Source organism: Danio rerio, chromosome 10 (assembly GCF_052040795.2).
Source record: "Danio rerio strain M-AB ecotype USA chromosome 10, GRCz13ab, whole genome shotgun sequence".
In the NCBI taxonomy this organism is placed as follows: domain Eukaryota; kingdom Metazoa; phylum Chordata; class Actinopteri; order Cypriniformes; family Danionidae; genus Danio; species Danio rerio.
Genome location: NC_141030.1, coordinates 47,747,501 through 47,766,485, shown reverse-complemented (window position 1 = coordinate 47,766,485; position 18,985 = coordinate 47,747,501). Strand labels below are relative to the sequence as shown.

Here is an 18,985-nt window from a genome sequence, read left to right as displayed (position 1 = left end):
GATCATTTGAATCAGTGAATCATTTACTTTAGATTCAGTCTGAATGCTTAATTGGAATATGTGAATCAATCACTAAACACTCACTATAAAAGAATCATTTAAATCAGTGAATCATTTACTAATGACTCACTCTGAATGGATCATTTGAATCAGTGAATCATTTACTGAGCTTCACTCTGAATACATTTAATTCAGTGAATAATTTACTGAACACTCACTCTGAACAGATCATTCGAAACAGTGAATCACTTACTAAAAACTTTCTTTGAAAGGATGATTTGAATCACTGAATCATTTACTGTAGATTCACTTTAAATACCTAATTTGAATCAGTGAATCATTTGCTGAAGACTCACTCTGAATTTGAATAAGCCAAAGGAAAATTAATGGAGCTAATTTGGCCAAATGTAAAATGGTTACAATGGTTAGAGATAATCCAATCCAGTTTATATTCAAACTCAATGTACAGGAACTAAACCACATGACTACTTTTCAAACTGACAATCTTGATAGATAAAAACAATTATAAAGAATACTGTCACTACATTCATCTTGTTAAAACAATCTCCATTCATCGCTGAAATACAGAAGAATGCATTTTGACGCACAGGGGCTTTGTCATCAAGGCTATTTTTTGTTCATTAAAAGGGAAGCAAGTCGCACTCTGAAACTAGAAAGAGGAAATACAGACAACAAAAAGCTGACAGAAATTCCTCAGACATGCCTTCCCCTTCAGAACTGAACACTCTGGTAAGCACATTTTTTACCTTCATTTATTTTAAAGATCTATCTTATTTCTTCTGCCGCCACTTTAAATTAGAAATCATAAATGTTCCCAGATTAATAAAACAGCGTATAAAAATGATTTCTGAAAGACCATGTAAGACTGAAGACTGGTGCAATGATGCTGAGAATATTTTTACGATAGACACAAAATTGTATTTACTTTCAGGCTTATTTGACAGAGACAACGCACATTAATAATACAAATCAATGTACAATGTGCCAGAACTTATTTTTCATCTGTATACAAATAATTAAACAATACTTAACAGCATATTTAATGTGAGTTTTATTTGCTTTGTTTAGTTTTGTTTATGTTTGAAGCACGAGAGCATCTCAAACAAACATCCATGTGGGAATATATCCAATCAGGGGTGCATTTTCCGAACAATGACGTAAATAGTGGCTGAACTATCATAGTACGATGCATCGTTTGGGAAATGAACGATGTAGTGACGAGTGTTTCCCAAAACACTTAGTATCTCTGTTGCAGATCCATCGTTTGAACCACAATAGTTATAACGTAAAACGCCCATCATGATGCTTTAAATGGGGTGAAGTAACTACTTCTTTAGAGAAGAACCCCATCATTTTTTGTGCAAATTATGTTGTTTTACATGATAGTTTGTTATATTTGACTTCATGTATGTTTGTTTATCTTTTTGTTGCATTCCTTGTAAAGTGTCTTTGAGCTCTGGAAAGGCGCTATATAAATTATTATTACGATCGCACATTTAAAAAAAATCTAATATTACTTTTAGTAAAAACATGCACTTGCTTTCCATGTAAATGGCACATATTGATTTTTCCTTTACACATATTAATGAGAATATTCCATATGAAATCACTGAGCTAACACGTATTCTAATCTCATTTATAAATAATATAAATCGTTAATAAGTGTAGGCCTAATTTACAGTAGGCTATTATTAAGAAGTGTAAAAAATTCTACCTAATAAGTAGGATATTGTTTATTTAATTTTTATTATTTTTAAAAGTCTCGTTTTACAATTGACACATTCAAACCACTGCAGAAAGTTCTAACCAGCAGGCCCATATCATATACCTTATAGAAACTTAATAAATAACCTACTATAAATTAAAAGCATTAACGAATGTTATATATTTTTGTTTCCACAAGCTTTGGAGACGTAACATTAATTCCGATTTTAAATAATAGGTCGTCTATAGATTTCGTCATGAGCCACGGCTGTGTTCAAAAAGACGTCAACGTTTTTGAAGTGCACTGCGAAGAGAACACAATTGTCAATATGACAATCGCTAAAACTGAACTGTAAAAATACTTTGAAAGCAAATTACACCTAAGAGTGATGACCTTAACTTTTTTTTATCAATCATTCCAGGTTTAAATGTTGGAACATTCCAAATGAATAGGGCTTAGGGGGGATAATGGGTAATAGAACACAACCAGGAACTATGTGTCTAACCACAGCTCCAGAGGTGTATTTGCAAGTGCACACATTTGCGACGCAGTTTGCGAATGTTTGTTGGAACGACGGATTTGAGAAACACCAAATCAACAAACTATCTTTGTAACAACGGAACTTGCGATCTTAGTTAGCTAACGATGGTTTTCGGAAACACACCCCTGACTAGGTGAATTGTTTTTTTAGTGGATGCAAAGCCTTTGATGTCCTCAAAATATCATAATTCTATACCATTATTTAAGGCAAAATCATTATAAAGCGTGTTTGGCATGCTGTCCCGGAAGAGAGCCCTGAGCTCATAAGATCCTTGAGCCTGGGGCTACCTCCCCTTTGCAAGGCGAGAGGGGAGTTTAAGCTCAGGTAGATCTGGAGATCTCCCCTGCTGTAGTAGTTAATGAACAGATAGTGATCGCTCTTAAGAGAGAACTACTTACTAGGAGAATGTCTATGGTGCCCATTTGGATTAGTCAATAAATTAGAGAAAATTACTTCACAAACTATCTATACCAGGGGTGTCCAAACTACGGCCCGCGGGCCATCTGTGGCCCGCAATCAGTTTAGTGGCGGCCCGCGAGGCTTTTTATAAATTTCAATAGAATCTGGCCCGCTATACAAAAATGAACGTAATTCAATAAATAACCACCGGGTGTCGCTATCACATGCATTTAATTAAGCAGCAGTTCTTGTTATGATCTATCTATCTATCTATCTATCTATCTATCTATCTATCTATCTATCTATCTATCTATCATCTATAAACTGCTTTAATCTATCTATCTATCTATCTATCTATCTATCTATCTATCTATCTACACACAGTCAGAATTATTAGCCCCTCTTTGATTTATTTCTTCTTTTTTAAATATTTCCCAAATTATGTTTAACAGAGCAAGGAAATTTTTACAGTATGTCTGATAATATTTTTTCTTCTGGAGAAATACTTATTTGTTTAATTTTGTCAAGAATAAAAGCAGTTTTTAATTTTTTATGAACAATTTTAAGGTCAAAATATTAGCCCCTTAAGTCTTTAGAACAAACCATTGTTATAAAATAACTTGCCTAATTACCTTAATTTGACTAGTTAACCTAATTAAGCTAGTGAAGCCTTTAAATGTCACTTTAAGCTGAATAGAAGTGTCTTGAAAAATATCTAGTAAAATATTATTTACTGTCATCATGGCAAAGATAAAATAATTATATTGTTATAATAATTAAAATTATAATAATTATAATAGTTATTAGAGATTAATTACTAAAACTATTATGTTTAGACATGTGTGGAAATATCATATATATTAAGGGTGTCACGATCCTCCAAATCTTCGATTCGATTATATTTTCGATTCTAAAGTCACGATTCGATTCGATTTTCGATTATGAATAATTAATTAATTAATGACCAATTAATTATTTGTAGTCTACCGTTTAAACTACCTGACCTGCATGGTCTTTGTTTTACCCATAAACAAATCATACAGTAAATGAATAAAGGCAAGATACACACATAACTACCACCTGTCAATCACTTTTTCTGCGGGACTCGTGAATAGGCAGTGATCTGTGTCCTTATAATGGCGTCGGTAAAACAAGACGCACAACCAACAGGAACCAGCCAACAGTATCTGAGGTGTTCGCTAAAATTACCAAGTACAAGTGAGTGAAAGATAGAAGCAGTCCTCTGACTGTCTGGACCTGCTGTCTCGAGCGTGTGGCTGTGTGTGCGTCTGTGTGTGTGTGGTCATGTGATGTGCATTTTCAGAGGTAGAGAGGAAGGAGGGCTGCTCAGAAATGCTACACGCCACTGTGGATGTCAAATCGTTGTCGTTCTAAAATGCCATTTAAAAACAAAGACAGTGTAAACAGGGCCTGAGTGTGAACTTTTCGCGAGCGGATTTGCAACAGGGGCAGGCGGAGGATCGCGATGCCGGTGTTGTCTATCGGACGAACAGTACGTAATACGCACATAGCAGAGCTTGCAAAACTGTGTTTTTTTGTCGACAACACGAACGTTGTCAACATAACTCACTGGAAATCCAAAATGCTTCCACACCGGCGACTTCATTGACAGAGGAGAGGGTTTAAGCTCTGTCGACGGGTCTCCTGCTTCTGCAGTTTAACAAGCACTTCAACAAGCCTGTTATTTTCCCGCTTGGCAAGCCAAGCTGACATGACATGGGGGCGTGGCAGCATCGACGATTCTATTTTTTGATTCGATAATCGAAATTGAGCATAAATTTCGTTCGATTTCGATTAAAAATCTAAATCGTGACACCCCTAATATATATATATATATATATATATATATATATATATATATATATATATATATATATATATATATATATATATACACATACACACACACACACACACACACACGTGTCTGTTTGATGTCTGTAAAATTTGGCCCGGGACAACGTTTTTTTTTTTTCCATCTGGCCTTCGGCCCAAAAAGTTTGGACGCCCTTGATCTATACATTCACAAGTGTTGTCACGATAGTAGATTTCGACACCAATCGGTACTGAAATGTTAAAAACAGCCCTTTCCCGCTAACATGTCGGCTTGTAGACAAAGCAGCTGATCTATGTGATTTTGAAGTGCTGTATCCGTAGTTAGACTCAGTAAACAGTGTCAGGTTCGGTGAACTGATTACCCTTACAGTTAATCACAGCCATTTCTGTTGAGCACGTGAACACAATGGAAATCAGAGCTCTTTAAGAACACACTCAACAGCGCTGAAATGTTAGCAGAAAATTGATGTTTTTAAAATTTCAGTACCAATTGGTATCTAATTACAGTATTGTGACAACACTAACATTTACCCATTTAACACATTCTCTCATTCACACGTATTGCAGGAAAGATGATTGTTGCGTTCTTTTTGCTATGTACGGTCCACTCATCTGAAGGCTACAACTGGGCTTGGAGAAAACTCCCCTGCGATGTGAATCTCTCCAACACATCCGTCACCTTGGACTGCTCAGAAAGATATTTAAAGAAAATCCCCAAAAACCTGATCTGGAACACAACTAATCTAAACTTAGCAAACAACAAAATACATAACATCTCAAAGGACGCCTTCTGGAAGTTAAACAACGTCACATGGATAGACCTAAGAAGAAATCAGATTGAAAAATGCCACGAAAAGGACAATGGGGTTTTCTCAAGACTGACCAACCTGAAGACTCTGCTCCTCGACAATAATAAGATTTCGGTTTTCCCCAAAAATCTCCCTGCAGGTCTGCAATGGCTGAGCCTCAATTCCAACCACATCAAATCAATTGAACAGTCAGACTTTAGAGGAATGACTAAACTCACGGTTTTAAAACTAAACAAGAACTGCTATCATAACATCAGTGCAGAATTAACCATTCAGAATGAGACGTTTCAACATTTACAACTGACTGAGCTACAACTGTCCAAAAATGGACTGCATAATGTGCCGTTTGCTTTACCCAGAACGCTTCACAATCTCTCTCTTCTGCTAAACAGGATTGATCATGTTCATGAATCTGATCTAAACCATCTAACACGTCTAAAAGTTCTTGATTTATCTGGAAACTGTCCTATTTGTTTTACCACTCCTTTCCCATGCACAAGCTGTCAGACGACCAATAACGCTCTACAGATTCATCCGAATGCATTCAGCAAACTATCCCAACTGCAAGACCTACGACTATCCGGAAATTCTTTACAAACCATCAACTCTATGTGGTTCCAAAACCTGACCAACTTAAAGTACTTATATCTTTCCTTTAACTCGCTAATAAGCGAATTTGAAAGCGGACAATTTTTTAGCGTCCTACCGCAAGTGGAGGTTGTCGATATCTCCTACAATAACCCATCGGAAAGGATTTACCCGAGACTAAAACTCTCAGAAGGTTTCTCCAGATTGGAATCCCTCCAAACGCTTCACCTGGAAGGCTATATTTTCCACAAGCTCTCCGAAGACGACCTCCGACCTTTATTTAGTTTACGAAATCTCTCCGTTTTAAATCTGGCCATCAACTTTCTCCAGCAGGTCAACTTATCGGTGTTCAGGAACTTTCACAACTTGTCTTTGATTTCGTTGATTGACAACAGGCTAACTTTCTCAAGTCTTATCCGAAGATGGGAGGGTCGAAGTGAAAGTGGTTTTAACGATGATAATCGGGGAGACCACCGCGAAGGACCTTACATTCACACAAATGAAGAGTTCCGCCATTATCCTCCATTCACCAAAGCCGAGTGTCTTGCAACTGGACCAGTTTTGGATCTCAGCAGGAACAACATTTACCACGTCAATCCACCTTTATTCACAGGTAGGCTTATTGATGATATTACATTATCTTTGTTGCGAATAATGATTAAATGTCACCGTATATATGGTATTATTGGCCTAAGCTAGAAAAAAGTTACTGCAACAGACATAATAACAAATATAGCTGCAAGCAGCAATTAAGGGGCCAAGCACTATTGGCCATAAGGTGGCGCTGCTCCAGACGTTTTTGAGTACTTTCAGGGCATGGGGTTGAAGATGCATACCATGTTTTGTAATGATATGTGAATGTGTTGGTAAAATATAGCATTTTTGGCCAAAAATCGAAATGGGCGACGCCCAAAATGGCTGACCTGTGAAAATCAGACATCATTCGACTCGGCATGCTCTGCCGGATGTAATGAGACCAGTTTCATGAGTTTCGGACGAAAGGTTGAGACGTTATAAGCCAAAAAGCAAGTTTTTAGTATCTCCGGACCACTAGGGGGCAGTGCGCCGAAACTCCGCAATTAACCTTAGACCCTAGTTGTCATAACACACACCAAGTTTGGTGTGAATCGGTGAATGCGTTACAGAGATATCGCCTCAAGTCCATTTTCGCAAGTTCTACATTAAATTAGTTCGCAAGTTAAACAAAAACGGTTGGTCTAATCAACTTGAATTCCATAACTTTTGGTTGGCATGGTCTGTAGATCATGTGATTCAATTTTGGTGAAAATCGGAGACACGGCCTAGGACGAGTTCGATCAAATAGGTTTTTCGAAAAATTTAAAATAGAGCGAAAAAATTCATGACGGAAAATGACGTCATAGGGTGGAATCAGAGGAAAAAAGAATTTTGATTGTAGCCCATTCGGTTCAAAAGTTATCATGATAAACATACGTGAAAGTTTGGACAAGTGGTGGCGCTAGAGAGTTTGATTTTGAGACTTCATAATTGGCCTGATTAATGTTAATACTGGCCTCTATCATTGTGCCAAATTATACAACTTTCCCGCATACGCCTATATGGGCTGCCATTCAAATCCGGCGGAAGAAACGGAAGAAGAAGAATAATAATAATAATAATAATAATAATAATAAGAACACTAACGAAAGCAATAGGTGCCTACGCACCTACGGTGCTTGGCCCCTAAATATACATAGAGTATTGCTGTATTGTACATAATTAAATTGAAAAAATGTCTATAAAGTAAAATATCTCACACATTATAATTAAAGTAATCACCAATGACTAAAATCACAGAGAAATATCCTACACAGGCTCATTGTGGATACGTATCCCTGTCTACATTTCTGGAGAGTGTGGATCATATAGCCAGAGGTATGCCTGGTTGCATTGCATCTTTAAAACACACGCTAGGGGACGATATGATGCCTCTAATGGATTCTGTTAGTTTCGCTACCAGCTGACCCCTTACCTTCATGTAAATGGTTTTTCCACTGTTACCAGTTTGCCCAGTAGCTCACAGAGTACGTTGGCGGACTTGGGATGTGGAGCGAAGCTGACCACGGTTCCAGTCTAGCGTAGAATGTTTCCAGAAACCTGGTAAAACAAAAGCAAAAATAAATAAATTAATTTAAAAAGCAAGCTGAAAGTATGGTGAAACCATGCGGCCACCACAGCTTTTCTAGATTGTATTTTGCAAACACTATCAGTTGGGTTTAGGGAAGGGGGTGGGTACGTCAGTCGGTCGGTCAGTCAGTCAGTCAGTCAGTCAACAGCAAGCTGACCGAGATGGCTGAATAGCATATCACACCCTCTGGTGGATTAATACGAGAAGAGAGTGTGAAGAGAATTTGTGATAATCAAAAAGAACACAGTGAATTTGCAAAAGCAAAAACTGTGAGCAGACGTACCACCGGTAACATATTTCGCTCTCCCTAGAAATGTAGACCTGTGTACATATCCTCAATGAGCCTGGGTTGGGAATATCTACAAGATAGATGTAAACATCTCACTTCTGACAGAGACATGAGGCTTTTTATGTTTAAAAAATGGCAGCGGGACCAGAAAATGGATCGCAGACTACGCAGTTACCCAAGATCTACAGTTTGTGATCATATCTTTGTTTTGTTCTGTTGATTCTGTAGCTTGAAACAGATGGAGAATGACCAGTTTGTGCTACTTTTCTATGGAGATTCTAGTGTAGCTGCCATAATTGCATGTTGTTGTTTTTTTTTTGCCCGCCAGGTCTCTGCACAGGTCATGTGACTGAAAGTTATCAAAAGTCATCTGTTTATTAGTCATTAATATATGGAAGCAGTTAAATTTTCTGTTTATCAAGTAAACCAGTTTTCATTTGAGAGCAAATTCTTATTATTATAATTATAAATTATTATAAACTAAATTATTATTTATTTAGTTTTAGTCTCTGTCTTTTGACTACAATTTAATTGTAATTTCAGTCATATTTTAGTCTTCTGAATCATTTTAGTTGACAAAATTTTATAACATTTTAGTCAACCAAATCCACTCTAGATTTTGATAAAAATATATATATATTTGGTTTAATTTAAGTGTAATTTAACATAATTTAATACAATGCTCATGTAATATAGAATATAGCTTTTCCATTCCAAGACCAAAATTTATTCTAATTGGATATTTACCAAAATAAATCCCTCAATCACATTCTCATCTTGCTTTTATTAGTCAACGAAAATGTCAGACTATTTTTATAATAGTTGTCGTCATCATCACTTAATTTTTATTTCGTTTTCATCAGTAGAAACAGGGGATTTCCTGGGTTTCTTTGGACAGAATTGTGGGTTTCCACAAAAGAGTAGTTACTACAAATCACACTGTGCTTCCTTGAAAAGATGTGCACAACAATCCCGGCTTTGCTAAATCGCGTTTCCAATTTCAGAAATTTTCAATTATGATTTTAATTAATCGCCCTGCATATACACTGTGTATATTTTTTTAATAGGAGGCACGGTGGCACAGTGGTTAGCACTGTCGCCTCACAGCAAAAAGAGCGCTGGTTTGAGTCCCGGTTGGGCCAGTTGGTATTTCTGGATTTAATTGGAATTGGAGTTTTTGGCGTGGGTTTCCTCTGGGTGCTCCGGTTTCCCCCACAGTCCAAACACATGTGCTATAGGGGAATTAATTAACTTAATTGGAGTGTGTCTGTGAATGCTAGAGTGTATGGGTGTTTCCCAATACCGGGTTGTGGCTGGAAAGGCATCTGCTGTGTAAAACATATGCCAAAATAGTTGGTGGTTCATTCTGCTGTGGAGACTCCTGATAAATATGGGAATAAGCTGAAGGAAAATGAATGAATATTGTTCATTAGAGTGTAAAAGCACTCTAAAAGTGTAAATAGTAAATAATTATGAACTATTTTTTTGAAGTGCCCAATATCGTACATGTTTATATCACTATGTATTGAATAATCGACATATGTCTGTTCACAGGAGCGGAGAACATCACTTGCCTCAATCTTTCCTCCAATTTCATAGTTTCCTACTTCAACGGCACAGAGTTCGCCCACTTTCCCAAACTCAAGTACCTTGACCTATCTCACAACAGAATCTACATGCATTCAGATTCGGCTTTGAGTGAACTGAAGGAATTAGAAGTTCTGGATCTGAGTCACAATCAACATTATTTTGAAGTGGCGGGTGTCAGAAACTGTCTTACATTTCTAGAAAACCTTCAGTTTCTCAAAGTACTCAATCTGAGTTGGAACGAGATCAACATGCTGACCAATAAAACCCTGCAAAGCGACTCGCTCAACGAACTGCAGTTTCAAGGCAATCGATTGGACATCATGTGGAAGAAGCAACGCGGATACCAAAGTCTCTTTAAATCCCTTTCAAATCTTACATACCTTGATATATCGTATAACAAGCTTAGTGAGATACCAGACGACATCTTCGACTACTTTCCAAAGACGCTAAGATATATTAGCATGAGCAGGAACACGCTCACTGATTTTGCGTGGGAACAGCTCCAAAGTTTACCCCAGCTGGAAACTCTGGATCTGAGTAAAAACAAACTGAGGGTAGTCCCTAGGAAACTATCAAAGCATACACGTTCACTGAAGGTCTTAGACTTGAGCCATAATCAGATCTCAAAGTTAAGGTACAGCTTTCTCGAAAATGTCAAAAGCCTTCAGATCCTCAACTTTGCCAACAACAAGCTGAAGCATCTCGGCGCATCGTCCTTCACAACTGGCAGCAATCACCAGCTGCAAATACTCGATCTGCAGAGAAATCCCATCCACTGCACGTGCAACCTTTTAGACTTCATTCTCTGGTTGGAAAAAAGTGACACGATCCTTCCTCGGCTAGCAACCGATGTCTTATGCGACCTTCCAGAATCCAAAAGAGGGCATCCGATGGTCAGTCTGGACTTTAAAAACGCATGCATCAACAACAGCATTGCTGAGATTTTATACATACTCACTTCGTCAGTCATTACGCTTGTTATGTGTACAACCATCGGCATACATGTGTTCTACTGGGACATATCGTACGCTTATAACTTCTGCATGGCCAGATTTAAGAGCTACTATTTGAAGACGAATGACTGCATCTATGATGCTTTCGTTATGTACGACACCAAGGATCCGATGGTGGCGGAGTGGGTACTCAATCACCTGCGTCTTGAGCTAGAAGATAGAGGAAGACATGTGCGTCCGCTTTGTCTAGAGGAAAGAGATTGGACTCCTGGAATACCAATCATGGATAACCTGAATCTGAGCGTACACCGGAGTAGGAAGACTATATTTGTGTTGACTGAGGGATTTGTTCACAGTGGGATTTTCAAGATGGCGGCTTTCCTAGCGCAACAGCGGCTCCTTGAAGAGGGTGTGGATGTGATGGTGTTGGTTTTGTTGGAGCCGGTTCTTCGTCAGTCGAGGATATTGAACTTGCGACGCTGTCTGTGTGGACACAGTGTGCTGGAGTGGCCGAGAAACCCGGCGGCTGAAGGCTGGTTCTGGCAGAGTTTGAGAAACGCGGTTAGGTTTGAGAGTCAAGGTGTGCAAAGTAAAATGTTTAAAAATTACTTCAACGGATGATTGTCCAAAAGGATAGTTTTGTTTAAAGGGTTAGATCACTGCAAAATAACTTATTTCTAGTCAAAAATATAAACTAAAAAAAATTAATCATGAAGCTTTTTCTAGACATGCAAAAAATACAGCCTAGATTTCAGAAATAATACGTCTAGAGGCATTTGACTGCAGCTCTGCACTAGTGTTAGGAAGTTCGGATTATTTTTCTGACTCGGATTTTTGAGTCTCGTACATCGAGAAGAACGAATCTTTTTTCGAGTCATTTCGTTCAATTTGCCAAAATCTTATTAAAATATTACGAATTGCATTCAAACACATCTACAACTAGCCCAAAAGGTTGATCAGATGACAAATAAGTCATCAATAGAAGACTATAAGAAGGAGAAAATAATAATTAAATGTTGACCTGCTCTTTCGTCTATGAAGGTATTGTTGTCTCTGTGCTCAGCTCACCTCTTCATGTCTTTAAATGTCAGTGGTTCGTTCACGTTACACTGACAGACACATATAATCTTAACCAATGTACACAGTCTGAGTCGATAGGAACCATGATAATTAAGGCCTGTTTCCACTAAGTGGTACGGTACGGTTCGGTTTGGTTCACTTTTATGGCCGTTTCCACTGTCAAGAGGCGTACTGAACCAAACCGTACCGTACCACTTTTCCGGCACCCTTTCGAAAGGGTCCCAAACACAAGAAAGGGTACCAAAAGGCGCAGCTGAACGCTATTGGTTTACAGAAGAGATACGTCATTCACTTACAACAAGCCAGAATGTAAACAAAGGACCCGCCATGTTTGAAATACACAGCGAGAGATTATAGCAGAATTATATATTCATATATCATCGTCCTGATGAGCAGCCACACAGCCATGGAGTAGAGCAGAATCTACCCTGTGCCTCGCAGTTTTTTTACGAGCCAGTCTGACGCGCGAGCGGTTTCACTTTCTTCCTTGCGTTCGCCACGCGCCTATATCTGAAATAACAAACTTCTTGATCTGATAATAATAGTGTGTGCTTGATTATTGACGTGCTTTGGAAACCCGATCCTGTGAGATGCTGACAAACACGAGAATGACATATTCCGAAAGAAAAGGACAAACGCGAGAGTGAAGCGCGGAAAAAAAACAAACTGCCTTGTTTTAATTATTATCATCACCTTTTGGACTAATATGAACTGGGAATGATGGAGTGACTCTCTAACAGAGGCTACATGTGCTGCTGAAGATTACAGACACAGATGAGAGGTTTACACTGACTGTAGGCTATACTTTGTGTTGTTTTGAACCTAATTAAGGCTGAAATGTCGGCTGTGTGTAGTTCTTCTGTAGTTGGTAACATATCTGAGACTGTAAGGGTCTGTATGTGTTCATATATGTTCATTTATTTATTTATTTTATATAGTTACAGATGTTACAGTAGGCTATTTAGTCATTGATCTGCAGTTATAATCAAATCCTGTTCATAGAAAAGTTAGTAATAAACATTTATACACAAGTGTTTATGTGTGTAAAGCGTCTGTTTTGTGAGAAGTGCTTTTAATATGATATGTGAACGACCTGTGCAGCTTTACTGTAGACATTTCCTTGAGTGAGAATGATGCGACTGAAACTTTGTCATACACCACGCCCACCAAAATGGTACCCTTTATAGTGGAAATGCAAGCCTGATAAAGGTGACCCGTACCGAACCGTCCCGTACTGTACCAGTCAGTGTAAACGAGCCATTAGTCCACCTTTCGAGTCTACTGGTTCTTGAGTCGTTCGTATATCACGTGACAGAATGACTCAACCCCGATAGAGGACTCGAGAGTTGAATGGATCAATTTTTTTTTGGCTCTAAACGCATATGATTGGCCCGTGAGGAACGAATGACTCAAACCCGATGGAGGACTCGAGAGGTGAACAGTTCAATCTTTTTCCGGCTCTAAACGCAAATGATCTGCTTCTGCCTTTCCACGATGAACGACTCAAAAGACGTGAAATGAACGATACCACCTGCACAAAAGTGCACACGTGGATGAACGAATCACTCCCTGAGAGGACTCGTAGTTCCCGAGTCATATTGAAGATTCGTTCAAAATGAATCTTACCCATCACTACTCTGCACAAGACGTTTGGCCATAGAAGAAATGGTCGTGCCCAACTGAGCCTGGCTTCTCTCGAGATTTATATCCTTCACTTTCACCAAATTGGTGAAGTTTTTTTCCTCGCCGCTGTCGCCACTGGCTTGCATAGTTCAGGACTTGTAGAGCTGCGCATTGATGGATTTGCTCTTCAGTGTTTGGACTCTTGGTAATGATTATTAAACCACACTGAACTAAACTGAACTTCAACTCTGGAAACTGAACTGACACTGTTCCAATTCACTTTAAACTTCTATGTGCAGCCGCTTTGAGCTGCTTTACAGAAATAAAGATGAATTGAATTGGGATATTTTATTGAAATAAATCTTACATATTTGTGCATTTAATCTTATTTAATCAGCTTCCCTTATGCCGAGTTGGAAAGAGTTTGGAAAAAGTCAGATAAGTGGGCGTGTCCAGCTCTGTTTAGGGGGGAGTGTCGGAGGAAGAAAAGTGGGATGGTGTGGGAGTGTCTATTTGGGCACGCGCAAGTTTTAGAGTCAAAATACACACACACAAACATACAGGAGAAAGTGATGGTGTTTAACCTACATGCATCTGTAGTTGAATTATTTGCCAAATTATTAAATGGTGGACTTTAACTGCAGTTTGGCTCTTTCATTCAGGGAATTCATTCATGTCCCTCGCGACAAACGAGATATTTGATTCAAGGAACTGCTGTAAGCGTGTATTTTTCATGCAATGTTTGATACCGCACGGCGAATGAGAGAAAAAAACCCTCAGCATTTCCCGGAAACTTAGATGCACACGGCAGGTAGCGTCAGAAAGCCGCGTGTGTTATCCCGGTCACAAAATGCGGTGAAAACCCTACACGAGGTTAAAGTTTGGTTGTGGTGCTAACATGTTTACACTCGGTGCAATAGTTAACTTAGTTGGATACGAACAAACTGAATAAACAAAGAGCACTGCTCGCTCACTTACCAAATCTGTAGAGACAGGACAATCACCAGCAACTAGAACCGCGTCTTTATTAAGAGGAGACTACAAGCGAATCCGGATCTCAGCGTTTGCAGATGAGAACAGCTCTCAGGTAAACAATGTTCCTCCTTAGACACGTAAGTTATTGTTGTGTAGCGTCGCGTACACTGTTAATCCACACGTGACTCCAGCTGAGCTCTCACAGAGAGAAAATGAAAACAAAACTTCACTGCAGCAAACTATAAAAGCAACACTTCACGCTTGTTTCGCCAACACAACGTGGCGTCTCTGTCGTCTAAACACTGTGACAGTAATGAATATTAATGAAGTTGCACAATAGAGCGCGCTGATTGGTTTGAACCAAGCCTTACTCATGCATTAATGCATCACACTGTAAGACGTAATAAGACACACTCTGGCACAGACGTCCAGTCTGCACGCTGGAATACACGCTATTATCTCATGACCGTGACGCAGCTTCAAAAATTCGTTTCAAACCGGAAGTACGAATTTGCTTCAAATAACGCAAAAACAACCAATTTACACTTTTAGTGAAATATAGGTGTCCTAATAGTGTTTTTAGCAGTGTGGGACACATATACCACTGTCAACAGCTCAAACACATGTGTTTTGGTGTTTCGTGACCCTTTAACTTCTCCCCCAACCTCCCGCTGGCCAGCAGGTACACACACACACACACACACAAGTGGATGCTGGTCTCTCATTGGCTGTAGGCGATCGCCGATGTTATTTTTGTTATGTTTATAAACTCATTTCACACGGCATGAATCGCAGACAGCTCCAAATATTCAGCACGCCAAATATCTCACATGCATCGGAGACTCATCGGCGATTCTCTCAGATCGCGTCTCTGATGGTTCATACTGTGTGATTGTCACTCACGTGCACGAGCACCGATTTACCTGTGATTTCAGGCATTTGTCGGCGATTTCTCAAAACCTGTCGGTCAAAATCAGGACTAAAATCACGCAGTCTGAACTCGGCATTAGAGGTGACATATTTTGCCCCTTTTTGCAAGATGTAAAATAAGTCTCTGATGTGCCTACAGTGTGTGTAGTGAAGTTTCAGCTTAAAATAGCAAACAATTAGTGTTTTCCAACTATCAGAAACTGACCCTTTTAAGATTTGAAGATAATTGTGGCATATTGGTGACTGTCACTTTAAATTCAAATGAGACTGCTCTTTTCAGTAGAGGGCGGAGCTATTAATGCCTATGTGTCAGCATAGTGGCAGATTCAAAAACAAGACTAATGTAATATGCTAATGAGGGAGCGATGTGCACTAGTGGGCGGGGCTTTCCCCCTCTGATGACACGTACAAAGGGAGAATGTCAATCAAAGTGTTTCTGCAAACTGTTTCTATCAAGTCTGATTATAAACAATACAATTAATTCATGTTGACCATTAGAGGCTGGTTATACGTACACACTGCTGACACACAACTGAGTTTAAACCCCTTATTAAATTTATTTTTGCATAATAGGTCTCCTTTAAGCTTCAGTTATGGTGAAATTAGTCACACAATCATACAGGAAACTTTGTGTTGTACTTTTTTCCCCCTCTAGAGAACGATACAGCATGGAGAAATATTTTATTTTATCACTGTTACAACACACAAACACACAGCTCTCTATACGTCCCTTCTCCTTTTTCATCTTTTATTCATCGTGAAACCAGTGATGAAAAATTCATCACTTCAGGCAATGAAATGAATGCAAAATGAAAAGTGTGGGCGTATATAAAAGGGTGAGAGCAGGAATGTCTCTATCCAGGGTGACGCCGGCACGGGGTGCAGATCACGGTCAGGGCGGCGGATTCTGGAGAACAACTCACTGCTAACTTTCCCTATGTTAATAAAGCAGATGAACTTCTGATGGACCCGTTTTATTTATAGCTACTACACTGTGCGTTTGCTGGACAATATTTATTACTAAAGTGTTATTAATATTAGTGCTGGGCAAAGATTAATCATGATCCAAAATAAAAGTTTGTTTTGACACAATATACAGTTGAAACCAAAAGTTGACATGCACTCTAAAAAAAATTAACATAACCATTAAAAAAAAAAAGTCTGCTGGTAAATCATACTAAACGTTTACTATTTTAGGTCCGTTAGGATTACCTAAATGATTTACATTTGCTAAATGCCAGAGTAATGAGAGAATTTTTTTTTTGTTGAGAATTCTTTATTAATTTCTAGACAGTCAAAAGTTTACACACATTTCTTTGGTATTTTTTAGCTTTGCTTTTAAAATGTATAACTTTGGTAAAATGTTTCGGGTCTCCTTCCACAAGTTTCTCACAATATTTTGCAGGAGTTTTAGCCCGTTCCTCCTGACAGAATTGCTGTAACTGAGTCAGATTTGTAGGCTGTCTTGCTCGCACAAGCTTTTCCAACTCTGCCCACACATTTTCTATAGGATTGAGATCAGGGCTTTGTGATGGCCACTCCAAAACATTCACTCTGTTGTCCTTAAAGCACATTGGAATTAATTTGGCAGTGTGCTTAGGGTCATGGTCTGTTTGGAAGACCCATTTGTGGCCAAGTTGTAATTTCCTGGCTGATGTCTTGAGATGTTGCTTCAGTATTTCTCCATAATGTTCTTTCTTCATGATGCCATCAATGCTGTGAAGTGGACCAGTCCCTCCTGCAGCAAAACAGCCCCACAACACGATGCTGCCGCCCCCATACTGCACAGTTGGGATGGTGTTCTAGGCTTGTGCGCTTTCCCCTTTGTCCTCCAAATGTAACACTGCTCATTATGGCCAAACAGTTCAATCTTAGCTCCATCAGAGCACAGGACATGTGTCCAAACATTAGTCTTTTTCACAGTGGAATTTAGCAAACTGTAATCTGGCTTTGTTGTTGATTCTGGCTTGTTGATTTCCCCATGTTGTCACAGAAGGAAGCAGTGTGTTTGAGCTTTTCCTTAAATACTATTCTACAGTTGTGCCTCCAATTAACTCAAATGTTGTCAATTAACCAATCAGAAACTTCCTAAACCTTGACATCATAATATTTGACTAGATATTCTTCAAGACACTTCTATACATCTTAAAGTGACATTTAAAGGCTTAACTAGGTTAATTAGGGTAACTAGGCAGGTTAGGGTAATTAGGCAAGTTATTGTGTAACAATGGTTTGCTCTGCAGACTATCATAATATATATATAGCTTAAAGGGGGTAATAATATTGTCCTAAAATGGTGTTTAAAATTTTTAAAACTGCTTCTATTCTAGCTAAATTAAAATAAAATAAGACTTTCTCCTGAAGAAAAAAATATTATCAGAGATAGTGTGAAAATTCCCTTGCTCTGTTAAGCATAATTTAGGAATTTTATTTAAAAAAGAGAAAAAAATCAAAGGGGGCTAATAATTCTGACTTCAACTATAATTGCAAACTGTAGCCTCTTTTACTAAAATACTATTTTATATTCGCTTACAGGCTAATCGGGCTAAACTACATTATTTTGTACACTTTTTAAAATATGACACAAAATATGACTGTCAATTCATAAATATGGTCTTTCCAACTGCACTGCAACTCTGACAGCGAAATAAATACCCTTGAATTACACTGCATACTCTTAAAATATTGATTTTTGACAGCTGATGTGGCTAAAATGTACTCAATTTCCACAGAACACCTCAATCAGAAGTAATGCAATCAAGTTTGATCAACAAAAGCCCCATATGCATTAATAACAGCAGAGAGTAGACTGGGTAGTAGGTATGCAGTAGCCAATATATATGAATGCTGTTTGTAGCTCTTACCTGCATTTGTTGAAATCGAAAGCGTTGGTACGTTTGCAGTTCTGCGCATGCCCCGCAGCCTTCAAAGATAGCTTTGGTCTTCAGTGATGTTAATGCAGGTACACCGACACATCGCGTATGTCGATTAAAATGACAAACTCTTGGATGTTCAAGCTTGGCTGTGTTCCATTGCTTACTACATACAAATAAAACACCCACTTTTGCGAGGGACTCGGGATGTATTATACTGTACGCTCAACTCGCGCCAATTTGGGCTAATAAACGCGCGCAAACCTTACAGCAGCGCTGTCGCATACTAAAAAGGCGGACATTTTGGTTTCCAAATACATAATCCGCGAATAAATTACAAACAATATAAGTAAAAAGGAAGGAATATGTGTCAAACAGGCAAGCGAAATTTCACTTTTCCTTTTAAACGTGCCACAGGCCATAACAAACGACCTACGTCGTCGACACGTCGCGCTGACGTCACTTCAAGTTTAACGAAAATGAATCGTGTTAAGATACTGTGAACATTTGTTTTTTAGCATATTTATATTTAGGAATTTAAACAAATGTATTTTATAATTACTAATATAATTTAATTATTAGTTTTATTCACATCATAATTTTATA

At 38.5% G+C, this 18,985-nt stretch overlaps 1 protein-coding gene and 1 long non-coding RNA gene across 3 annotated transcripts in view; one reads left to right on the top strand and one right to left on the bottom strand.

The window, feature by feature from the left end:
- Positions 1 to 18,824, bottom strand: part of LOC147842214 (uncharacterized) — a 115,981-nt gene extending 97,157 nt beyond the window's left edge. Inside the window, exons 1-2 of the long non-coding RNA XR_015501602.1 lie at positions 18,371 to 18,824; positions 7,911 to 8,011 (exon numbers count right to left, since the gene is read on the bottom strand). This is a non-coding gene — a long non-coding RNA (uncharacterized LOC147842214). The remainder of the gene's footprint in view (positions 1 to 7,910; positions 8,012 to 18,370) is intronic.
- Positions 713 to 13,014, top strand: tlr8b (toll-like receptor 8b). 2 transcript variants are annotated; one of them, NM_001386709.1, is given in 3 exon segments: positions 713 to 750; positions 5,082 to 6,533; positions 9,910 to 11,786. In NM_001386709.1, coding segments are annotated over 2 exon segments (3,048 nt in total). In that variant the 5' UTR covers positions 713 to 750; positions 5,082 to 5,095; the 3' UTR covers positions 11,520 to 11,786.
- Positions 18,825 to 18,985: the final 161 nt, after the last annotated feature.